Source organism: Oncorhynchus tshawytscha, unplaced genomic scaffold, assembly GCF_018296145.1.
Source record: "Oncorhynchus tshawytscha isolate Ot180627B unplaced genomic scaffold, Otsh_v2.0 Un_contig_12034_pilon_pilon, whole genome shotgun sequence".
Lineage (NCBI taxonomy): Eukaryota > Metazoa > Chordata > Actinopteri > Salmoniformes > Salmonidae > Oncorhynchus > Oncorhynchus tshawytscha.
In genome coordinates, this window is record NW_024609669.1 from 150,393 (window position 1) to 171,243 (window position 20,851).

Consider the following 20,851-nt stretch of genomic DNA (forward strand, 5'->3'; position numbering starts at 1 on the left):
TAAGAGCTAGGGAATAGTGAGTAAGGGCTAGGGAGTAGGGTATAGGGGCTATGAAGTAAGAGCTAGGGAATAGTGAGTAAGGGCTAGGGAGTAGGGTATAGGGGCTATGAAGTAAGAGCTAGGGAATAGTGAGTAAGGGCTAGGGAGTAGGGTATAGGGGCTATGAAGTAAGAGCTAGGAACAGTGGAATAGTGAGTAAGGGCTAGGGAGTAGGGTATAGGGGCTATGAAGTAAGAGCTAGGGAATAGGGGTTGATTCTGAATGCAGCAGCAGTCTCCAGTCATAAGCTCTGTGATATGCCATGACTCCCCTCAGCAGAAAGGCTGTGTAGGCCTTGGACACCATCTCTCTGGGCCTGACAGATGGCCTGGCGCTGCTCTCTGTCTGGGATGGCCCACGCTTTCTGAGCCTTATACAGTTCCTCCAGGCCCTCGTTGAAGCTCTGGACGACATGAGGTCAAAGGTCATATCATTTTTTTGGGGGACCGTCATGTTATCACATATGAGGGCACTGTTTTGTAACAGAAAATGCAAACATTACAATCTTTGGTGTCCATAAATATAGCATGTCACAAACGGTGCCCCATAAATACTAAGCTGACATTCAGATTAAAAAACTTTAATGTCCTCAAAGAGGCAATTCATCTTGCAGCAGTCATAAAATATATAACATCTAAAAATATAAAATAAGCTGACATGTTGGGTTTAGACGTTTATGATCATTCTGTTTGTGAGTATGAATAAGGGTTGTTGTGTAGAGGTACTGATTAGGGCTGGGAATTGCCATGGGACCTCACCATACCATAATATCATGATACTTAGGTGCCAATATGTTATGTATTACGATTCTATATGTATTGTGATTCTCATGATTCTATATGTATTGTGATTCTCACGATTCTATATGTATTGTGATTCTAATGATTCTATATGTATTGTGATTCTCATGATTCTATATGTATTGTGATTCTAATGATTCTATATGTATTGTGATTCTAATGATTCTATATGTATTGTGATTCTCATGATTCTATATGTATTGTGATTCTCATGATTCTATATGTATTGTGATTCTCATGATTCTATATGTATTGTGATTCTAATGATTCTATATGTATTGTGATTCTCACGATTCTATATGTATTGTGATTCTAATGATTCTATATGTATTGTGATTCTCATGATTCTATATGTATTGCGATTCTCACGATTCTATATGTATTGTGATTCTAATGATTCTATATGTATTGTGATTCTCATGATTCTATATGTATTGTGATTCTCATGATTCTATATGTATTGTGATTCTAATGATTCTATATGTATTGTGATTCTCATGATTCTATATGTATTGTGATTCTATATGTATTGCGATTCTCACGATTCTATATGTATTGTGATTCTCATGATTCTATATGTATTGTGATTCTAATGATTCTATATGTATTGCGATTCTCACGATTCTATATGTATTGTGATTCTAACGATTCTATATGTATTGTGATTCTCATGATTCTATATGTATTGTGATTCTCATGATTCTATATGTATTGTGATTCTAATGATTCTATATGTATTGTGATTCTCATGATTCTATATGTATTGTGATTCTAATGATTCTATATGTATTGTGATTCTCACGATTCTATATGTATTGCGATTCTAACGATTCTATATGTATTGCGATTCTCACGATTCTATATGTATTGTGATTCTCACGATTCTATATGTATTGTGATTCTAATGATTCTATATGTATTGTGATTCTCATGATTCTATATGTATTGTGATTCTAATGATTCTATATGTATTGTGATTCTAATGATTCTATATGTATTGCTATTCGATACTGTGATTTTATTGCGATTCGATGTTCCAAACATATTGCTCACCATATGTCTGCTGCTGAGACGAGAGACAGACATGAGAAAACTAGTTTTGATGAGTCATGGAAATAAAAAAGTGCTGAAAACAAATTGTTTCCCTAATAAATTGGCGCCTTATTTAAAATGAAGATGGAGAACAAGCTATGAAGGAAACATACTGGAGTTTTAGTGCAGGAACAACCAACTAGCACAAATATAATATTGCGGTATTGTCAAAACGATACGTTATATCGTCAAAGATAATACCTCGATATTTATCTGTATCGACCCCCCATCACTAGTACTGAAACAGATCCTTTAGGTACATTGAGGAATCTGGCCTCCTTGTCTTACCTTGAACTTGTCTTTAATCACCTGACAGTCTTTTTCTTTCAACTGAAGCCCGATGGTGATGACATATGAAGAATAGAAAAGGTGTGATTAGGTTTGAATAAAACAAGCAAATCCACTTAAAGGTAGATAGTGTAATTTGATACATCTCCTTTTAATTTAATATACAGTATCAAAACATCTACCCTCACCTTGTCACCTGGCTTAAAGGTGGGCAGATTCTTTTCAGTCAGGCACTCGGTCACCTTCAACCAACTGCAACACACATTCACTGCACAGATCAGTCATGTTCAGTAGCATAATCATTCATTGGACTGCCCACAAGTCTGGAACCAACAAGCCTGAACAGCTTATACCCCCCAAGCCATAAGACTGCTAAATAGTAAAAAAGTTAACCAATAGGTACCAGGACTATCTCCATTGGCCCGTTTTGCATGAACTCTTTTGACTTATCTAATACACTGCTGTTAGTGTTTATTCTCTACCTCAATTACATCGTACCCTGCACATCGACTTGGTACTGGTACCCCGTATATACAGCCAAGTTATCGTTACTCATTGTGGATTTATTCCTCGTGTTATTATTTTCCTATTATTTCTCTCAGCAGTGTTGGGATGGTCCCACAAGTAAACATTTCACTGTTCATCTACACCTGTTGTTTACGAAGCATGTAACAAATACATTGTATTCAAGTTGTAGCATAAGATACTTGATTTAATGTAGCATTGTCCCCGTGTGAAGTAATGGTAATGCTTCACTTAAAGCCTGCAGTTATAATGCATTATGATGCAGTTATAATGGATTTTGATGCAGTTATAATGCATTATAACACTTGTCATGAGCATGTATGACCACCGTATAATCTATATTATAATATCATAAACCTAGGCAACAAACATGAGCTGGTAGATTAGTCAACCCACACCAGAGAGGGGGGAATTTGATTCAAAACATTACATTTCCAAGGGAAAGCAAGTGCCAGGATCTCACAGGAGATATGGGTGTTTTTAAAATATTCCAGAGTTGACAATATTAGCAGCATATCCAGAGGCCGAAAAGCTGAACAGATGAATATCATTTTGAGGAGGAAGTTGCATTTAATGATTTACAATGATTCACCAGCCGTAAAGGGCAGTATGCTAACCTGGTTACCAATCTGTTCCTGTCATCATTCCACTCCTTGTCATGCAAAACATGTTTTAGCAATGACAGGGAGTACAAAAAGTGGAATGTTAGCAGAAAAGGCTGTGGATTTCAGGCTAGCGGGAGGCAGCTAGTCTCTTCTAATAATACATAATGATCAGGACTAATGTTAGACAATGTTAGATTCCATCACTCCCTTCTTCCTCCTCTGGATTCCTGGTCCCTCACCTGTGCTGGTACACCTGCTTCTGTTGCTCAATCAGTTCCCGTACTCAACCTCCGGATCCCTGCCGCTGGTTTTAACCACTTCAAACAGAGATGACCTGCAGGTAGATGTCCCTGTCATAGCTAGTCTGCCACCCCTGTGAGCTGTGACAAATTCACTTACAACCCTGAACTAAAGTACATGGAAAGTCAAAATGTAGGTCACTTTGAGTGATAATTTTGTTGTGTAGGCCTAGTTTATATCTCAACCTTAGGGATCTCTAATGTCTCAAATGAAGATTTATTATAGTTCCGGACTGTTCTGGAACGCATTCTGGTAAACTGCATGACCAGATTCGTATTCATTAGGGCACGCCACAGAAAAAGTTTTAAAAATGTTTTGTAACTGAAAAATAAAATGTGCGTTTCTCATTTCTTAATTCCAGGTGGTCCCTCCCCTCCCTGTTTGACTGTTTTCTTCCATTTGTTGCCTAATAAACATTATCTTATAACTAATTTCTGTGCTCTATTCATCTGCTGTTCTACAAACCAATTTCTGCGTTCACGCAAGTGGCTGACTGTACAAATCACCTATCAGTAGCTGCAATTTGGCAGTACGCCCAGATCGTGTTTTGCGAACGAACTACCATGTTTTGAGAACAAACAAAAAAGATCTCAGTTTCAAGGTTTCAGCTTAGAGAGAAAGAGGCCTTGTGAGGTGTTGGTCTGTCACATGTTGTGAAACAGTATTGGTCTGTCACATGTTATGAAACAGTGTTGGTCTATCACATGTTATGAACCAGTGTTGGTCTGTCACATGTTGTGAAACAGTATTGGTCTGTCACATGTTATGAAACAGTATTGGTCTGTCACATGTTATGAAACAGTATTGGTCAGTAACATGTTATGAACCAGTATTGACCGGTCACATGAATGAAACAAGATGGTAATGATTAATGAATTATGCTAAATCATGCAAATATAACTTGTCTATGTATAGTCATATATAAGACAACTGCGGGGACTGCCCAGGCAGAGCACCTGATTGACATGTGTACAATGGTGCATTGAGTTGGTTGGAACCTCTCCAGCGCGCTGACAATAAACAATGGTTCATTTAAGATTGCTTTGAGTGTCCCTGTGTAAGAATTTTTTCACAACACCTTGTTCATTAATATGCAAGGCCCTAATGCCAGACTCAAGCAATGGTTCATCCACACTGAATATTACAGCTAACACCACTGGAAATGTACAAAGAGAGGGCCTACTTCTTCATTGACTTGAGGATGTAGTTGTAGTTGTTGAGGAGGAAGATGGCCCCGGAGCGTGGTCCTCGTACACCTTGGCCTTACTCTGTAGGTTGTACTGGAGATGTTCCAGCACTTTACCTGGAAAAGGGAAATCATGAACATCATGTAAAACCACATAGCCACCACATGGTGGCAGTCAAGGCTCCTCATGTAAAACCACATAGCCACCACATGGGGCAGTCAAGGCTCCTCATGTAAAACCACATAGCCACCACATGGGGCAGCAGTAGCCACCACATGGTGGCAGTCAAGGTTCCTCATGCAAACCACATAACCACCACATGGGGGCAGTCACCTGAACTAAACACCACCTGTAGCTGATTCTGACTCATAATCAGGGGTGAAAGTAGATTATGGGACCTCCAGTATCGAATTTACTTTCTTTGGAGCCAAAAGCCAGAAGCCAGCATATTGCCTTAGCTTAATGGCGTCCGCATGCTTCCCAGCCAAAACAGTTCGGAAGAGTTTGTGCATATATTATGACAACATTTTGTGACGTTTTCTTCGTTTTTGTACTTGCAAGGGTTTTTCAGTTGTTCGGGCACACACATTTTTTTCTTGAGGCAGGCTGAAGTCGGTAGCTGAAGTCTACACCCCCTTCGTCTGTGATTGGTCAACAGTAGGGATTCTTCAGTAAAGTCTTTGTTGTCATACAATGAGAGACGACTCGTTTATGCATATTTTTCATTGAGAAACAGCACCAAACATCTTAGTTAGATGTAAAGTTGCGCAACTAAGATCTCTGCAAAAACGTGCAAATTAATGACATAATTCTTGAGCTATCTTAGATAAATTCTGAATAGAAATTTGGCTTGTCACCTAAAACACTCACAAACACAATCAAGAGCATCCTGTCGGGTTGTATCACCGCATAGTACGGAAACTGCTCCCCCACAACCGTAAGGCTCTCCAGAGGGTGGTGCGGTCTGCACAACGCATCACCGGGGGCAAACTACCTGCCCTCCAGGACACCTACACCACCCGATGTCACAGAAAGGCCAAAAAGATCATCAAGGACAACAACCACCCGAGCCACTGCCTGTTCACCCCGCTATCATCCAGAAAGCGAGGTCAGTACAGGTGCATCAAAGCTGGGAACGAGAGACTGAAAAACAGCTTCTATCTCAAGGCTATCAGACTGTTAAACAGCCATCACTAACATGAAGAGGCTGCTGCCAACATACAGACTCAAATCTCTGGCCAATAAATGTAATAAATGGATTTAATAAAGGTATCACTAGTCACTTTAATAATGTCTACATGTCCTACATTACTCATCTCATATGTATATACTGTACTCTATACCATCTACTGCGTCTTGCCTATGCCGCACAGCCATCGCTCATCCATATATTTATATGTACATATTCTTATTCATCCCTTTACATTTGTGTGTATAGGTAGTTGTTGTGAATTTGTTAGATATTACTGCTCTGTTGGACCTAGCACAAGCATTTCGCTACACTCGCATTAACATCTGCTAACCATGTGTATATGACCAATAAAATTTGATTTGATTATTTTGAGGAAGTGTAAACTGTCTACGGTGTCTCAAAATGGACAAACCGTACTATTGCCACTTTTTAAAATAATTTTTAAGCGAAGGTATGCGAGCCCACTCGACTTCGGCTAGCCGCCAGCTGAACTGAAGCATGCGGACGCCTTAAGACCAAACGGTTCAGCGTCTTGCCCTTGTCAAAGGTCATTCTGGATATTAGACACAGCCATGTTGAACACTCACAGACATAAGGACTCAGTGCTCTCTGATTGTCATTCCCCTTGGACTCCTGACTGTCTGATGGCTGTTCTTCTGATTCATCTGCATCTGGTGAACAAAACAATTCTATATCTACACATCTTATCTCAATGAGGAAAAACCAACCATCTAATAACCATCTAGTTTTGTAACCGAAAACTCAATCTAATAAACAAAGAGAAACACCGTACCAGTGTCATGTTGAACGTCCACCTGAACACTACTGGACACCTCCATAGTTACTGTGTCACTGTCTACATCATGAGGATAAAGGATGGACCGAACAGCATCTGCAAAGGACAGCAACTGCTGCAGGAATAGAATTGTCTGGTGACAGTAAGAGAACAATTAACATATTAGACATCTTTAGTTAGGTCAGTTCAAATGGGATAAAAAATAAAAGATACTTTATTCTACATTTAGTGAGAAACTGACATGTGTCTTCTGTCTGCATCCCATGATGCAAAATATAAGGAAACAAACCCCTCTGGAACAAAACACCCTTGTCCTTACACAAATCTAGATAAGCACATCGGCATTACTGATTCACTTAATTGAATGGAAACTGATGGAGAGGAAACATCAGAAAAGAGAGCTGTTACATTGCTGTTGAATTCATGCACCGTTCCATCCTTGGACATACTCTCCCTATCAGGGTTGTTCTGTGAGAGAAAGGGGAAAATTACAATTTGGAGTTGAGTTTCTCAAAGCTTCCAGATCGTTTTAGTCATTGGAATGTACGCAATCACGGCCCAAATAAATGATCTCAGTGCTATGAAGCTTTTGGGAAACTCACCCGCTTGTCTGTCTGATTAAATCATATCATTACAATGATCCAGTCAGAGGTTCCCTTGCTGGATGATGAAATGTTCTATATTTCAAAGTCCTTCCAACTAAAACAATCTTTGAATGGTTAGAATGTCATACCTTGACGTGAGCAGAAAAGTCCATCAGTGCTCTGGCTGCCAGGGTCTTCATAGATGTAACGAGTTTGGAAAACTTGGCCAAGGTGCCGCTTGTTGTGCACTGACAGGCAATATGAAACATGACATCACACAGTCAGCCATAATAATAGTGGTGGACTAAAGTTTTCAGAATGACACAAATATTAATTTTCATAAAGTCTGCTGTCTCAGTGTCTTTAGATTTTTTGTCAGATGTTACTATGGAATACTGAAGTATAATTACAAGCATTTCATAAGTGTCAACGGCTTTTATTGACAATTAAATGAAGTTGATGCAAAGAGTCAATATTTGCAGTGTTGACCCTTCGTTTTCAAGACCTCTGCAATCCGCCCTGGCATGCTGTCAATTAACTTCTGGGCCACATCCTGACTGATGGCAGCCCATTCTTGCATAATCAATGCTTGGAGTTTGTCAGAATTTGTGGGGTTTTGTTTGTCCACCCGCCTCTTGAGGATTGATCACAAGTTCTCAATGGGATTAACGTCTGGGGAGTTTCCTGGCCATGGACCCAAAATATCGATGTTTTGTTCCCCGAGCCACTTAGTTATCACTTTTGCATTATGGCAAGGTGCTCCATCATGATGGAAAAGGCATTGTTCGTCACCAAACTGTTCCTGGATGGTTGGGAGAAGTTGCTCTCGGAGGATGTGTTGGTACCTTTCTTTATTCATGGCTGTGTTCTTAGGCAAAATTGTGAGTGAGTCCACTCCCTTGGCTGTGAAGCAACCCCACACATGAATGGTCTCAGGATGCTTTAATGTTGGCATGACACAGGACTGATGGTAGCGCTCACCTTGTCTTCTCTGGACAAGCTTTTTCTTGATGCCCCAAACAATCGGAAAGGGGATTCATCAGAGAAAATGACTTTGCCCCAGTCCTCAGCAGTCCAATCCCTGTACCTTTTGCAGAATATCAGTCTGTCCCTGACCTTTTCCTGGAGAGAAGTGGCTTCTTTGCTGCCCTTCTTGACACCAGGCCATCCTCCAAAAGTCTTTGCCTCACTGTGCGTGCAGATGCACTCACACCTGCCTGCTGCCATTCCTGAGCAAGTTCTGTACTGGTGGTGCCCCGATCCCGCAGCTGAATCAACTTTAGGGAGACGGTCCTGGCGCTTGCTGGACTTTCTTAGGTGCTCTGAAGCCTTCTTAACAACAATTGAACCGCTCCCCTTGAAGTTCTTGATGATCCGATAAATGGTTGATTTAGGTGCAATCTTACTGGCAGCAATATCCTTGCCCGTGAAGCCCTTTTTGTGCAAAGCAATGATGACGGAACGTGTTTCCTTGCATGTAACCATGGTAGACAGAGGAAGAACAATGATTCCAAGCACCACCCTCCTTTTGAAGCTTCCAGTCTGTTATTCGAACTCAGTAAACATGACAGAGTGATCTCCAGCCTTGTCCTGGTCAACACTCACACCTGTGTTAACGAGAGAATCACTGACATGATGTCAGCTGGTCCTTTTGTGGCAGGGCTGAAATGCAGTGGGAATTTTTGGGGGGGATTCAGTTCATTTGCATGGCAAAGAATCTGATCACTCTTCATAACATTCTGGAGTATATACAGCAGACTTCGTGAAAATTAATATTTGTGTCATTCTCAAAACTTTTGGCCACGACTGTACATTTCCCTCAGTATACTGACCCCAATTCCAGACAATTCAGGAACACTGAAATTCCAATTCTCTTCAATGCTTTTCAAGGAGGAAAGTCTGGAATTGGAATTTGGTTAAGTTTCTGAATTGACTGGAATTTAAATATAATTTACCCCAACCCTGACCCTGACTCCCCTGACCATGACACCCCTGACCCCACCCCTAAGCATGACCCCAACCATGATCACCCCCTGACCCCAAAACCACTGACCATGACACCTCCTGTCCCCAACCAAGACCCCGACCCTGACCCACCTGAGCACACAACAATAGAGAGAAAGCTCAATTTTACACTGTCCTCTCAGGATTATATGGCACCTTTAGTAACGTGTTAAACTCTTTGTCCTCCTCCAGGAGACGGCCCAGGACAGGTAACATGGCGACAAGGGCTGTGTAGTCGTGACGTGAACAGGCTCGTCTGACAGAGGACACGATGTTCTCCCCATTCTGGATCAGCTGGTTCAGAGCCACCTGAAGGAAATAAGATTACAATTACAAATTAGAACAACTTTATTGTCCACACAATGTGGACATTTGTCTTCGGCTTCACCACATAAAAACAGACAATAAACACCCTCATGAGCACATCCTTCTCAAGACCATTAAATAAACTCATAATCAAAGTACAAAAGTGCTGCAGTGCAAGATTATGTACATAACACCATGTACATAACACCATGTACATAGCACGTACATAACAGCATGTACATAACAGCATGTACATAACACCATGTACATAACATGTACATAATGACATCATTGGTCTAAAACTAGAATCATCAAGATACCCGACAGCCAGGGAGTCCAAATAAATCCACATCACCCCGGTAGTGTAAGATGTAGAACCATGTGTATATATAACCATGATGGTTATACACCTGTAATGAGCTCCATTATGAAGAGCTCCCCATATGAAATGTTTGTTTGTTTTGTGAATCATCTGGCCACTGTGAAGCCTTATAATAGCCAAAAGCAAACATTCACAGTTGTGCAGACATTGACAATAAAGTTGTAATATTTTATTCATCACATTTTAATATCCTTCACTTCTGACCTGGATGAGAGTTTCAAAGGTATTGGAGCAGTTCAGAGGAAGACTTTGGACACCATGGTGTATTCACTCTTGGCCAGGGACAAGAAGGCTGTGATGCAGGCCATGTAGGTCTCAATCTCAACGTGTAATATGCTGTCCCCCCCTAGTGACACAAGACAGGAGTGAAAGGGTGAGTGCCATGGAAATATCATTAACATTACATATCATCTATCTATAGTTTAATGAAAACTGTATTTAACCAGGGAGTACCTTGATATAAGGAATCCTTTATTCTACAAGGAAGTTTGATATAGAGTCCTATATATAACCAGGAAGTACTTTGATATAAGAAATAAAGGGTAATTATTTTAGGGAAACCTGGATCCATGGCATGCTTAGTAATATGTTCACAAAAGAATGTGCAAACAGAAAAGCATCCCCTGTAACTGTGTCTACAGTGGCTTGTGAAAGTATTCACCCCCTTGGCATTTCTCCTACTTTGTTGCCTTACAACCTGGAATTAAAATAGATGTTTTGGGGAGTTTGTATAATTTGATTTATACAACATGCCTACCACTTTGAAGATGCTAAATATTTTTTCTTGTGACACAAACAAGAAAGAAGACAAAACAAACAATACTTCGTAGAGACACCTTTTGAAGCAATTACAGCTGCAAGTCTCTTGGGGTATGTCTCTATAAGCTTGGCACATCTAGCCACTGGGATTTTTGCCCATACTTCAAGGCAAAACTGACTAGCTATCTTTAAGTCACACCACAGATTCTCAATTGGATTGAGGTCTGGGCTTTGAGGTCTAGGCCATTCCAAAACATTTAAATGTTTCCCCTTAAATCAATTGAGTGTTGCTTTAGCAGTATGCTTAGTGTCATTGTCCTGCTGGAAGGTGAACCTCCATTCAATTCTGACCAGTTTCCCAGTCCCTGCCGATGAAAAACAGTGGTGTTCTTGAGGTGTTGGGTTTGTGCCAGACATAGCATTGTCCTTGATGGCCAAAAAGCAAAATTCTAGTCTCATCTGACCAGAGTACCTTCTTCCATATGTTTGGGGAACCTCCCACATGCCTTTTGGCGAACACCAAACGTTTGCTTATTTTTTTCTTTAAGCAATGGCTTTTTTTCTGACCCCTCTTCCGTAAAGCCCAGCTCTGTGGAGTGTATGGACAGATACTCCAATCTCCACTGTGGAGCTTTGCAGCTCCTTCAGGGTTATCTTTGGTCTCTTTGTGGCCTCTCTGATTAATGCCCTCCTTGCCTGGTCCTTGAGTCTCTTGGCAGGTTTGTTGTGGTGCCATATTCTTTACATTGTTTAATAATGGATTTAATGGTGCTCCGTGGGATGTTCAAAGTTTCAGATATTTTTTTATAACTCAACCCTGATCTGTACTTCTCCACAACTTTGTCCCTGACCTGTTTGGAGAGCTCCTTGGTCTTCATGGTGCAGCTTGCTTGGTGGTGCCCCTTGCTTAGTGGTGTTGCAGACTCTGGGGTCTTTCAGAACCGGTGTATATATACACACACACACTGAGATCATGTGACACCTAGATTGCACACAGGTGGACTTTCACTAATTATGTGGCTTCTCAAGGTAATTGGTTGCACCAGATCTTATTTAGGGGCTTTATAGCAAAGGGGGTGAATACATATGCACACACCACTTTTCAGTTTTATTCTTTTTTGAAACAATAAAAAAAAAAATCACCAATTTGGAATATTTTGTGTATGTCCACTACATTAAATCGAAATCAAAATCCATTTCAATTACAGGTTGTAATGCAAAAAAATGGAAAAACACCAAGGGGGATAAATACTTTTGCAAGGCACTGTATAACCATCATGAAGGTGGTGTGCAAGGTGGACTTTCATGACCTGTTTTTTGTTCTTCTTGATGGCAGAATCCACACGCCTGCTCTGCAACACCGGGTAGAGGAGGTTCCTACTCTTGTGGTCCTTCAAACCCTTCATGGAGCAGTCCAACTGATTGGAGCGCACCATGGCGTAGTGGGCCTTGAGGTCTGTGGAACAATAACAGCACGACTGATTACCATGACCACTGATCAATGGAGCAACGGGTGTTTATGTTGTGCTGTTGGGATGCAGGTTCGAATCCTAGGTCCGCTGTGGCAGAGATAAACCGTGTTACAGATACACGAGCCCTAGAACATAAAGAAACAGAGACAACAAACATATACAATGAAGTGAAGGATAATTGTGCAGGGAGAGGTCAGGGAAACCCCCCCAGAGGTGACATGTGGGAGGGTCTTGGCCCTCACCAAAACGTCAGTTCAGTTACGTATATTTAAGAAAGCTAATTGATACAGATACGCCTCCACCGTCTCAATAGAAGAGATGCCACCAAGGCTGCGTTTAACTTACCAAAGGCTGAGCTGGGCTTGGGTCTGAAGTATGGCAGGATGTAGGAGGTGGAAGCTGGGGGCTTGGGTTTGCAAGATGGGAAGGTATGGGAGGTGGAGTCTCTAGGCAGAAATGGGATGGACTCCAAAGATGGTTGTCTAATATCGGGAATATTCAGTCTGCTGCACGGCTTTGAGGTGGATACCTTGGTGAAAGAGCTACTGGATTCCAGTTTTCCAAGGGAGTCTAGTGATGGATTCTTGTCTAGTGATGGCTTTCTGTCCAGGGACAGCGTTTTGAATTTACCAAATGACTTCAGGCCGATCATCTTGGTGAACAGGCTGTTTGCTTTCAGTTTTCCAAGAGAGTCCATTGATGGCTTGTTTTCTATTGATGGCTTTCTGCCTAGAGACTGTGTTTTAAGTTTGGAGCAGTAGGACTTATTGGTGAAAAAGCTGCTGGGCTCCAGTTTTCCCAGAGAGTGGTGGGATGGGTTTCTTTCCAGTGACCGTGTTTTGAATTTGCTGGCAGAGACTCTCCTCTTAGCTGTCAGATCTGCATCCTCACCTGGATTAACACTGACATCATTAGCATCCTCACCTGGATTAATACTGACATCATTAGCATCCTCATCTGGATTAACACTGACATCATTAGCATCCTCATCTGGATTAACACTGACATCATTAACATTTGCTGCACTCTGCCTTTAACATCAGGGTTTGGTTCAGAGGGACAAGCAAATAGTTATTTTTTCCTAAAGAACACGACCCAAGAATCCACTGAATTATGTGGTTAAACTTTACACCAGGGTTGGGATCAATTTCATTTAGAAAGTTTTAAAAAACAAATTCCAATTGCAAATTTTCCTCACTGAAAAGCATTGAAGTGAATTGGAATTTCAGTGTACTTCTGGAATTTACTGGAATTGACCCCAACCCTGGTTTACAACATGGACAAGAATGCTGAGAGTAGGGACCTCCTCCTGTTCGTGACAGACATACTACAGGTGAACAGGCAGTACCACTACCTTACCTACAGTATCAGCCAGGTGGAGATGGGCAGCACCACTACCTTACCTATCAGCCAGGTGGAGATGGAGATGATGTCCTGAAGCCTAGTTTGGGGTATGAGTTGTACCTCCTCCACTCCGCCTGCAGACCCATTCAGTGACTTTTTGTCCAGGACATCCAGGATTCTGACTGTCTGCACTGGCTTGCTGTAGCGCCCCAACAGGACTTGGAACTCGGACTCCAGCTGTGACTTGGCACTCTCTAAACGACCTCTCTGCAAAAACAGATAGAGTAGTATTGGGGTCAATTCCATTTCAAACCCAGTCAATTTAGAAAGTAAACCAAATGTCAGTTCCTATTCCAAATGTTCCTCATTGAAAAGCATTGAAGAGAATTGAAATGAGAATTTTAGGGGACTTCCTGAAATTGAACCCAACTGTGGTTTAGAGATCTTAGTTTACTACCACACCCCGTTCAAAGGCACTTAAATATTGTTTCTTGCCTTTTACCCTCTGAATGGCACACATACACAATCCATGTCTAGCTTGTCTCAAGGCTTAAAAATCCTTCTTTAACCTGTCACCCCCCCTTCATCTACACTGATTGAAGTGGATTTAACAAGTGACATCAATAAAGGATCGTAGCTTTCACCTGGTCAGTCTATGGCAAGGACAGAGCAGGGGTTCATGTTTTGTACACTCAGTGTGTGCTGTACGTTCAAATCGGAGGAACTAACAGTTATTGGATATAGTGATTTAAATCTAACAGTTGGATAGTGACTATGAAGTGATTTAAATCTAATAACAGTTATTGGATAGTGTCTATATAGTGATTTAAATCTAACAGTTATTGGATAGTGACTGTAGTGATTTAAATCTAACAGTTATTGGATAGTGTCTATATAGTGATTTAAATCTAACAGTTATTGGATAGTGTCTGTAGTGATTTAAATCTAACAGTTATTGGATAGTGTCTATATAGTGATTTAAATCTAACAGTTATTGGATAGTGTCTATATAGTGATTTAAATCTAACAGTTATTGGATAGTGTCTATATAGTGATTTAAATCTAACAGTTATTGGATAGTGACTGTAGTGATTTAAATCTAACAGTTATTGGATAGTGTCTATATAGTGATTTAAATCTAACAGCTGGATAGTGACTGTAGTGATTTAAGATTTAATAGCGACCATATCTTCTAGTAAAATAAGGCATCTTGTGATTAATGAGCACCCTTTCACTGAAGCGAAGCATACTCTATTCTCTTGTCCAACTGTTTGATAGTATTCATACTTCTACAAAGAGAACCTGGCTTGATTGAATTAGAGATGGCAACAGAAATACATGAAGACAGTGTTACCAGCATATTCAGTTCAGGCCCGTCCGGGTCTTCCTGTTGAAAGTACTCCTCTGCTTTCTTGAGTCGGTGAACACAGGCTAGATAGTCAGAAAGTCTTCCTGTAGGCCTTTGCAAAGAAACACATGTACATACAGAAATTATCAGCTGATCAGTCATGTATTGGAAACACATAGTTGACACAAATATGACTATTCTCCCTCTCCTTCTCCCTTGACCCATACTGAACCTCTATTAACAGAACATCATACTGAACGTCTATTAACAGAACATACTGAACCTCTATTAACAGATCATACTGAACATCTATTAACAGAACATCATACTGAACGTCTATTAACAGATCATACTGAACCTCTATTAACAGAACATCATACTGAACCTCTATTAACAGAACATCATACTGAACCTCTATTAACAGATCATACTGAACCTCTATTAACAGAACATCACACCGCACCTCTATTAACAGAACATCATACTGAACCTCAATTAACAGAACATTAACAGAACATCATACTGAACGTCTATTAACAGAACATCATACTGAACCTCAATTAACAGAACATCAGTAGTACTCTTTTCACTCTCTCGTGGTTTCTCAATACGAACTGTGCTGGCTTGGATCATTGTCCTTTTCCAGTATAATTCCAGCAACTAAATGTAATCTAACCAGGCCAGTGCAGGCCAACTCCACACAGTATTGTGAATAGGGTATACGAGGTCAAATATGGGGCTTGTGTGAGTGTTACATCGTTCTCCCTACTCTCACCCCTGTATGATGACCTTGTCTGTGTCTCGGACGGCTTGGTAATGGCTGATGGCATCGTCCAGGTAGAATAATGTCTTCTGCGTTGTCCCCTTCAGCTGCAGTAGGTTCTGTGTGCTGTCGTGCATGGGAATGACTGAGTTCTCCAGGTGCTCCAAACGGCCCTCCAACGACGAGAGAATGGACACCTAGGACACCACACCTTGAGCTACACTGTCTCACGTTAAAGCTTGCATAGAACTGAAGCTATCTTAAGACATGGCATTTGAACTCTACTTCATTTGCAATTCAAAACATTAACTCACCAATACGTTTTAGCTAATAATATTCTGTAAGAACTCAAGTAGTAGCACATTTGAGGTGTGGTACTCAGTTCCAGTGAGCTCCGGCCCATTTCAAGCACTGATTTAATTCATATCTGTGACACAGTAACTTTAGTTGAACACAAGTCAGGTAGCTAACAGTTAGCTAGCTTAGGTAAGAGGATTCAAGTTCTTTGATTTCAGATTAATCTTACCATGCCTTCAGTCAGCTGATCACTTCTTTTGAGGCTGTCGCTAACGAATGTCAGCAGATCTTGATCCTTGAGAAGAAAACGGATTGGTAGCTAGCTAGTTTCATCTAATTTGGCTAACGTTAGCTCTCCTTACATATTATTGTCGCATTTAATGAGGCTACAGTGAGTTCTCATACAAATAGTCAAAACGTTAGTAAGTCTACTACTCTAGCAAGCAATGTCATATAATATTTGGACAGACATGTGAAGTGTTCACTAGCCATTGTGTGGTCTGAATGACACCCTAACCCAGGCATGTTACTAGATACAAGCTACAGCTGCTAACGTTAGTCCTAGTTCATGGATGATAACTTGATTTGCTAAGGCTAGCTACTGTAACTAGCCAGCGAGCCTAACGTTACCCGTTTGAGCTTCTCCTCAATCTTCTCTCTCCACAAATATGTTTCATCTGTCGCAGTCATTCTGTTAACAATTCTCTTTTAGGTATAACTTAACTATTTTATTGTCAAGCATTTGTAAAACAGTTCTCCCCTGCCAGGTAAATGAGTTAGCCAACTGAACCACAGGTTAATTAAAGGGTTGTTGATGGTTAGTCAAGTGGCTTCTGCTTCTTTGCGCCAAACTTCCAAGGACAAATTCCATTGGCTGCATTTAGTGTGGACATTGCATGATATTATTACAACTCACTTGACTCACACACTTTTGTTTTTATTCATTCACCCAGACATTTTATGTAAATATAATATTTACAAATGTCTTATATTACAATCAGCAGTTATCAATCATTAACAAGGTTGTATTTTGAATAGTTAGCAGGAAAACAAATGAAACAAACATACAAAGAAAACTAGTAGTCTCTTAGTTTTATACTACATCGTTTGTAGGACTCGGTGGGAAACAACCCCGTGCCCTCAGAATAGAGAGATGCCTTCCACCTGTTCAACAGGAATTAAGAAAATAACAGTAGCCTATGCCTCAGTTAAAGCAAGGCAAGATCCTCTTGATAACATAAAATATTACATTAGCAGAAATGCTAATGTTTCTTCTCTCTGCACATCCACCTCTAAGGTCCCTGTTTGGCCATTGCCTATATAAAGAAAACAAACATGAATGTTTAGATGGCAGAAATATCATATATTATCACAGACAAAAGTAGTCCATGTTGCAACTGAACCCGATCTCAAATGGGAAATATAATTGTAGTCGAAATTAAAAATGAGTTGGTGTTTATTATCCTCCAAATTGCTACCTATGAGCTGAAATGTCTAATATGGTCTGTTTTTAAATAAGAACTATATACCTGTTTGAAGAACTGGCTGCCAAGGTAGTTGGTTGCCATGCTCCTCAAGTTGGTCTTCCCGCCTACTTTGCATCGCACATATCCATACAGGTTGGCCCACTGCAATGCCACACCCATGATCACCACTGCCTGCAAGGGGACATGACATAAAAATGCAATGCGTTGTGATTATTTATGTTTCTTTGAGAACCCAAAACAATGCATGTATCTGTTTATGTTAAATCATATAGCTAGCTTCATACTAGGTTTGACATATTAATTATCGGGTGGGAAATTAGAGATGTCTAAATTCAAATGGAGAAAGGAAAGGTACTGAACCCACCAGCCACTTAAACTTGAAGGAGAAGAGAGTACTGAACACAAAGATGACCCAGAGGACTGGACACACAACCAGACCCAGCCAGAAGATCTGTGATTCAGAGTTGGTTGGAACTTTTCTACTGGTTGCCTACAGAGAGAGTTGGGAAAATTAAGCACGTGTCTACAGAAGTCTTAGTTGTTGCAATTCTTTCAGTCGTAGACTCTGTGCTTTGTTTAATTGATTGAACAGTCTGATTTTCTATATACTGTTTTTTTTGGGGGGGGTGCAATTTTCATATAAGCCCTCTTGGATTTCCAAACGCACCTGGTTGTTTATCGGCACTGTTTGTCTTTCACTTGTATTTTGTGGGTGCGAATAAATAAATGAAAACTAAACTAATAGACAGGCACAACTACAACTCCACTCAGCCTGTTACCAACCCTTAGTAACCTTCTTGACCAGATACAATGCTATTTTACAGTAAACAAATTGTCTGAGAGAAATTGATAAAATATTGTGGGGGCTGTTTTGTTAGACTTCAGTGCGGCTTTTGACATTATTGATCATAGTCGGCTGCTGGAAAAACATATGTGTTATGGCTTTACACCCCCTGCTACATTGTGGATAAAGAGTTACTTGTCTAACAGAACACAGAGGGTGTTCTTTAATGGAAGCCTCTCCAACATAATCCAAGTAGAATCAGGAATTCCCCAGGGCAGCTGTTTAGGCCCCTTACTTTTTCAATCTTTACTAATGACATGCCGCTGTCTTTGAGTAAAGCCAAAAATCAAAAAATCCCAAAAAAGTGTGTCTATGTATGAGGATGACTCAACACGTCAGCTACTACGGCAACTGAAATGACTGCAACACATAACAAAGAGCTGCAGCTAGTTTCAGAACAGGTGGCAAGGAATAACTTAGTCTAAATAGTTCTAAAACTAAAAGCATTGTATTTGGGACAAATCAATCCCTAAACCTCAACTAAACCTTGTAATGAATAATGTGGAAATTGAGGTGACTAAACTGCTTGCAGTAACCCTGGATTGTAAACTGTCATGGTCAAAACATAGTGATACAACAGTAGCTAAGATGGGGAGAAGTCTGTCCATAATAAAGTGCTGTTCTGACTTCTTAACACTATCAACAAGGCAGCTCATACAGGCCTTAGTTTTGTCACACCTGACTACTGTTCAATAGTGTAGTCAGGTGCCAACGAGGGACTTTGGAAAATTACAATTGGCTCAGATCAGGGCAACATGCCTGGCCCTTGGATGTACACGGGAGCTAACATTAATGATATGCATGTAAATCTCTCATGGCTCAATGTGCGTGAGAGATTGACTTCATCACTACTTGTTGTGTGTTAGAAGTGTTGACAAGCTGAATGTACCGATCTTTCTGTTTAAACTACTAGCACACAGCTCAGTGACACCTATGGATACCCCACAAGACATGCCACCAGAGGTCTCTTCACAATCCCCAAGTCCAGAAACAGAATATGGGAGGCGCACAGTACTACATAAAGCCATGACTACATGGAACTCTATTCCACATCAGGTAACTTATGCAAGCAGTAGAATCAGACTTTTTTTTTTTTAAATAGATAAAAATACACCTTATGGAACAGTGGAACTGTGAAGAGACACACAAATGTACAGACACACACATACAACTACTAGCACATACGTATATTGTAATATGGTATTATACATTTTGTATTGTAGATATGTTGTGGTTACATGATGTACTGTTTTATCTTTTGTTTTATATGTAAGTGCCTTAATGTGTTTGGACCCCAGGCAGGTAGCAGCTGCATTGGCAGCAGCTAATGGGGAGCCGTAATAAATACAAATACAGTCATGGACTATACTGCAACCGTACTGGTCTGGACTCAAACACCCAGTGGCTCTGTCCATCCTCATCCACCTGGTTCCACCACCTGAGGCCCACCATCAACCTGCCAGACACATTCTGAGAAAGAAACACAATGGGATCACTGACCAACTGGACCTATAAAACAAAGGCAACTTTGACCCTTTTCACACTACTCTGTCAAGCTGTGCTAGCCTGGCCTGGTTGCACATCCAACAATCGCTGAAACATGTGGGAAAGGGCATTGTGAAAATAAAAATATCCAGACCAACACGATAGTGAAAAGGGTATGACAAAATAAAGTTGTACCACGTCAAACTGTGACAACCCACCCACCTTGACTGTCCAGAAGTCACATGAAAGGAGGAGGATGATGGTGACCATACAGACGATGAAACTACTGCTCAGGATTTCACACAGTAGGTAGACTAAGATGGCACTGGTGCGGAAGAAGAGATGGAAGAACGTGGCCAGGGGATGCCTAAAACAAGAGCAGGTTTTGATCACACACACAGCGAGAGAGAGAGAGAGAGGAATAGTTCACAAACAATATCTCTTATTCTGGTGATCAGAATAGCTGATCCGGAGTGGAAATGAAAATATCTGTTTGTTCTGTTACTCCTCATCAATTAGTGAATCAACTTCCAAAACGCACTTGATTTCTGGGATTTCTTCTGTCTGGTGGCAGTGGGGGCATCATCATCATCGTCACCAAAGTGGAGCATCTGCCTCCCTGTGAATCCTTTCAAGAAATAAATGAGCTGTCAAACAAGGCTCACTTTGAGGTGGCTAACGTTACTTAGATAGCTACTACTGTACAGCTAAATGACATGACAGTGAGTGACACACTAATTAGATGGCTCTGGGGTCATTTGTGCATTCTAGCTAAATAGTTCGGTTTAAAACATTACAAAGGTTAATCTATTCAAATAATTGCATATAAACGTAGCTAGCTAAAATAACAAGTTAAGTGAGCAAGCTAGTTAGCAGTTACCTAGTAAGGCTCACTGAAGTAGGGCAACACAAAGTTCGCTAAGAAAAACGCCATGAGAGCAACTTGAACAGT

General features: G+C 40.7%; 1 protein-coding gene and 1 pseudogene across 1 annotated transcript; both read right to left on the reverse strand.

Moving 5' to 3' along the window:
• Positions 1-51: 51 nt before the first annotated feature.
• On the reverse strand, positions 52-16,784 carry LOC112239694 (annotated as a pseudogene).
• A 215-nt stretch (positions 16,785-16,999) lies between these two features.
• Positions 17,000-20,448, reverse strand: LOC121845427 (Golgi apparatus membrane protein TVP23 homolog B-like). Its single transcript, XM_042316774.1, has 6 exons — positions 20,441-20,448; positions 20,122-20,266; positions 19,795-19,884; positions 17,935-18,060; positions 17,613-17,741; positions 17,000-17,399 (listed from the first exon to the last, which is right to left on the reverse strand). The coding sequence occupies exons 2-6, from the start codon at positions 20,167-20,169 to the stop codon at positions 17,376-17,378; spliced, it is 417 nt and encodes a 138-aa protein (XP_042172708.1). The 5' UTR covers positions 20,170-20,266; positions 20,441-20,448; the 3' UTR covers positions 17,000-17,375.
• Between the last annotated feature and the right edge of the window lie 403 nt (positions 20,449-20,851).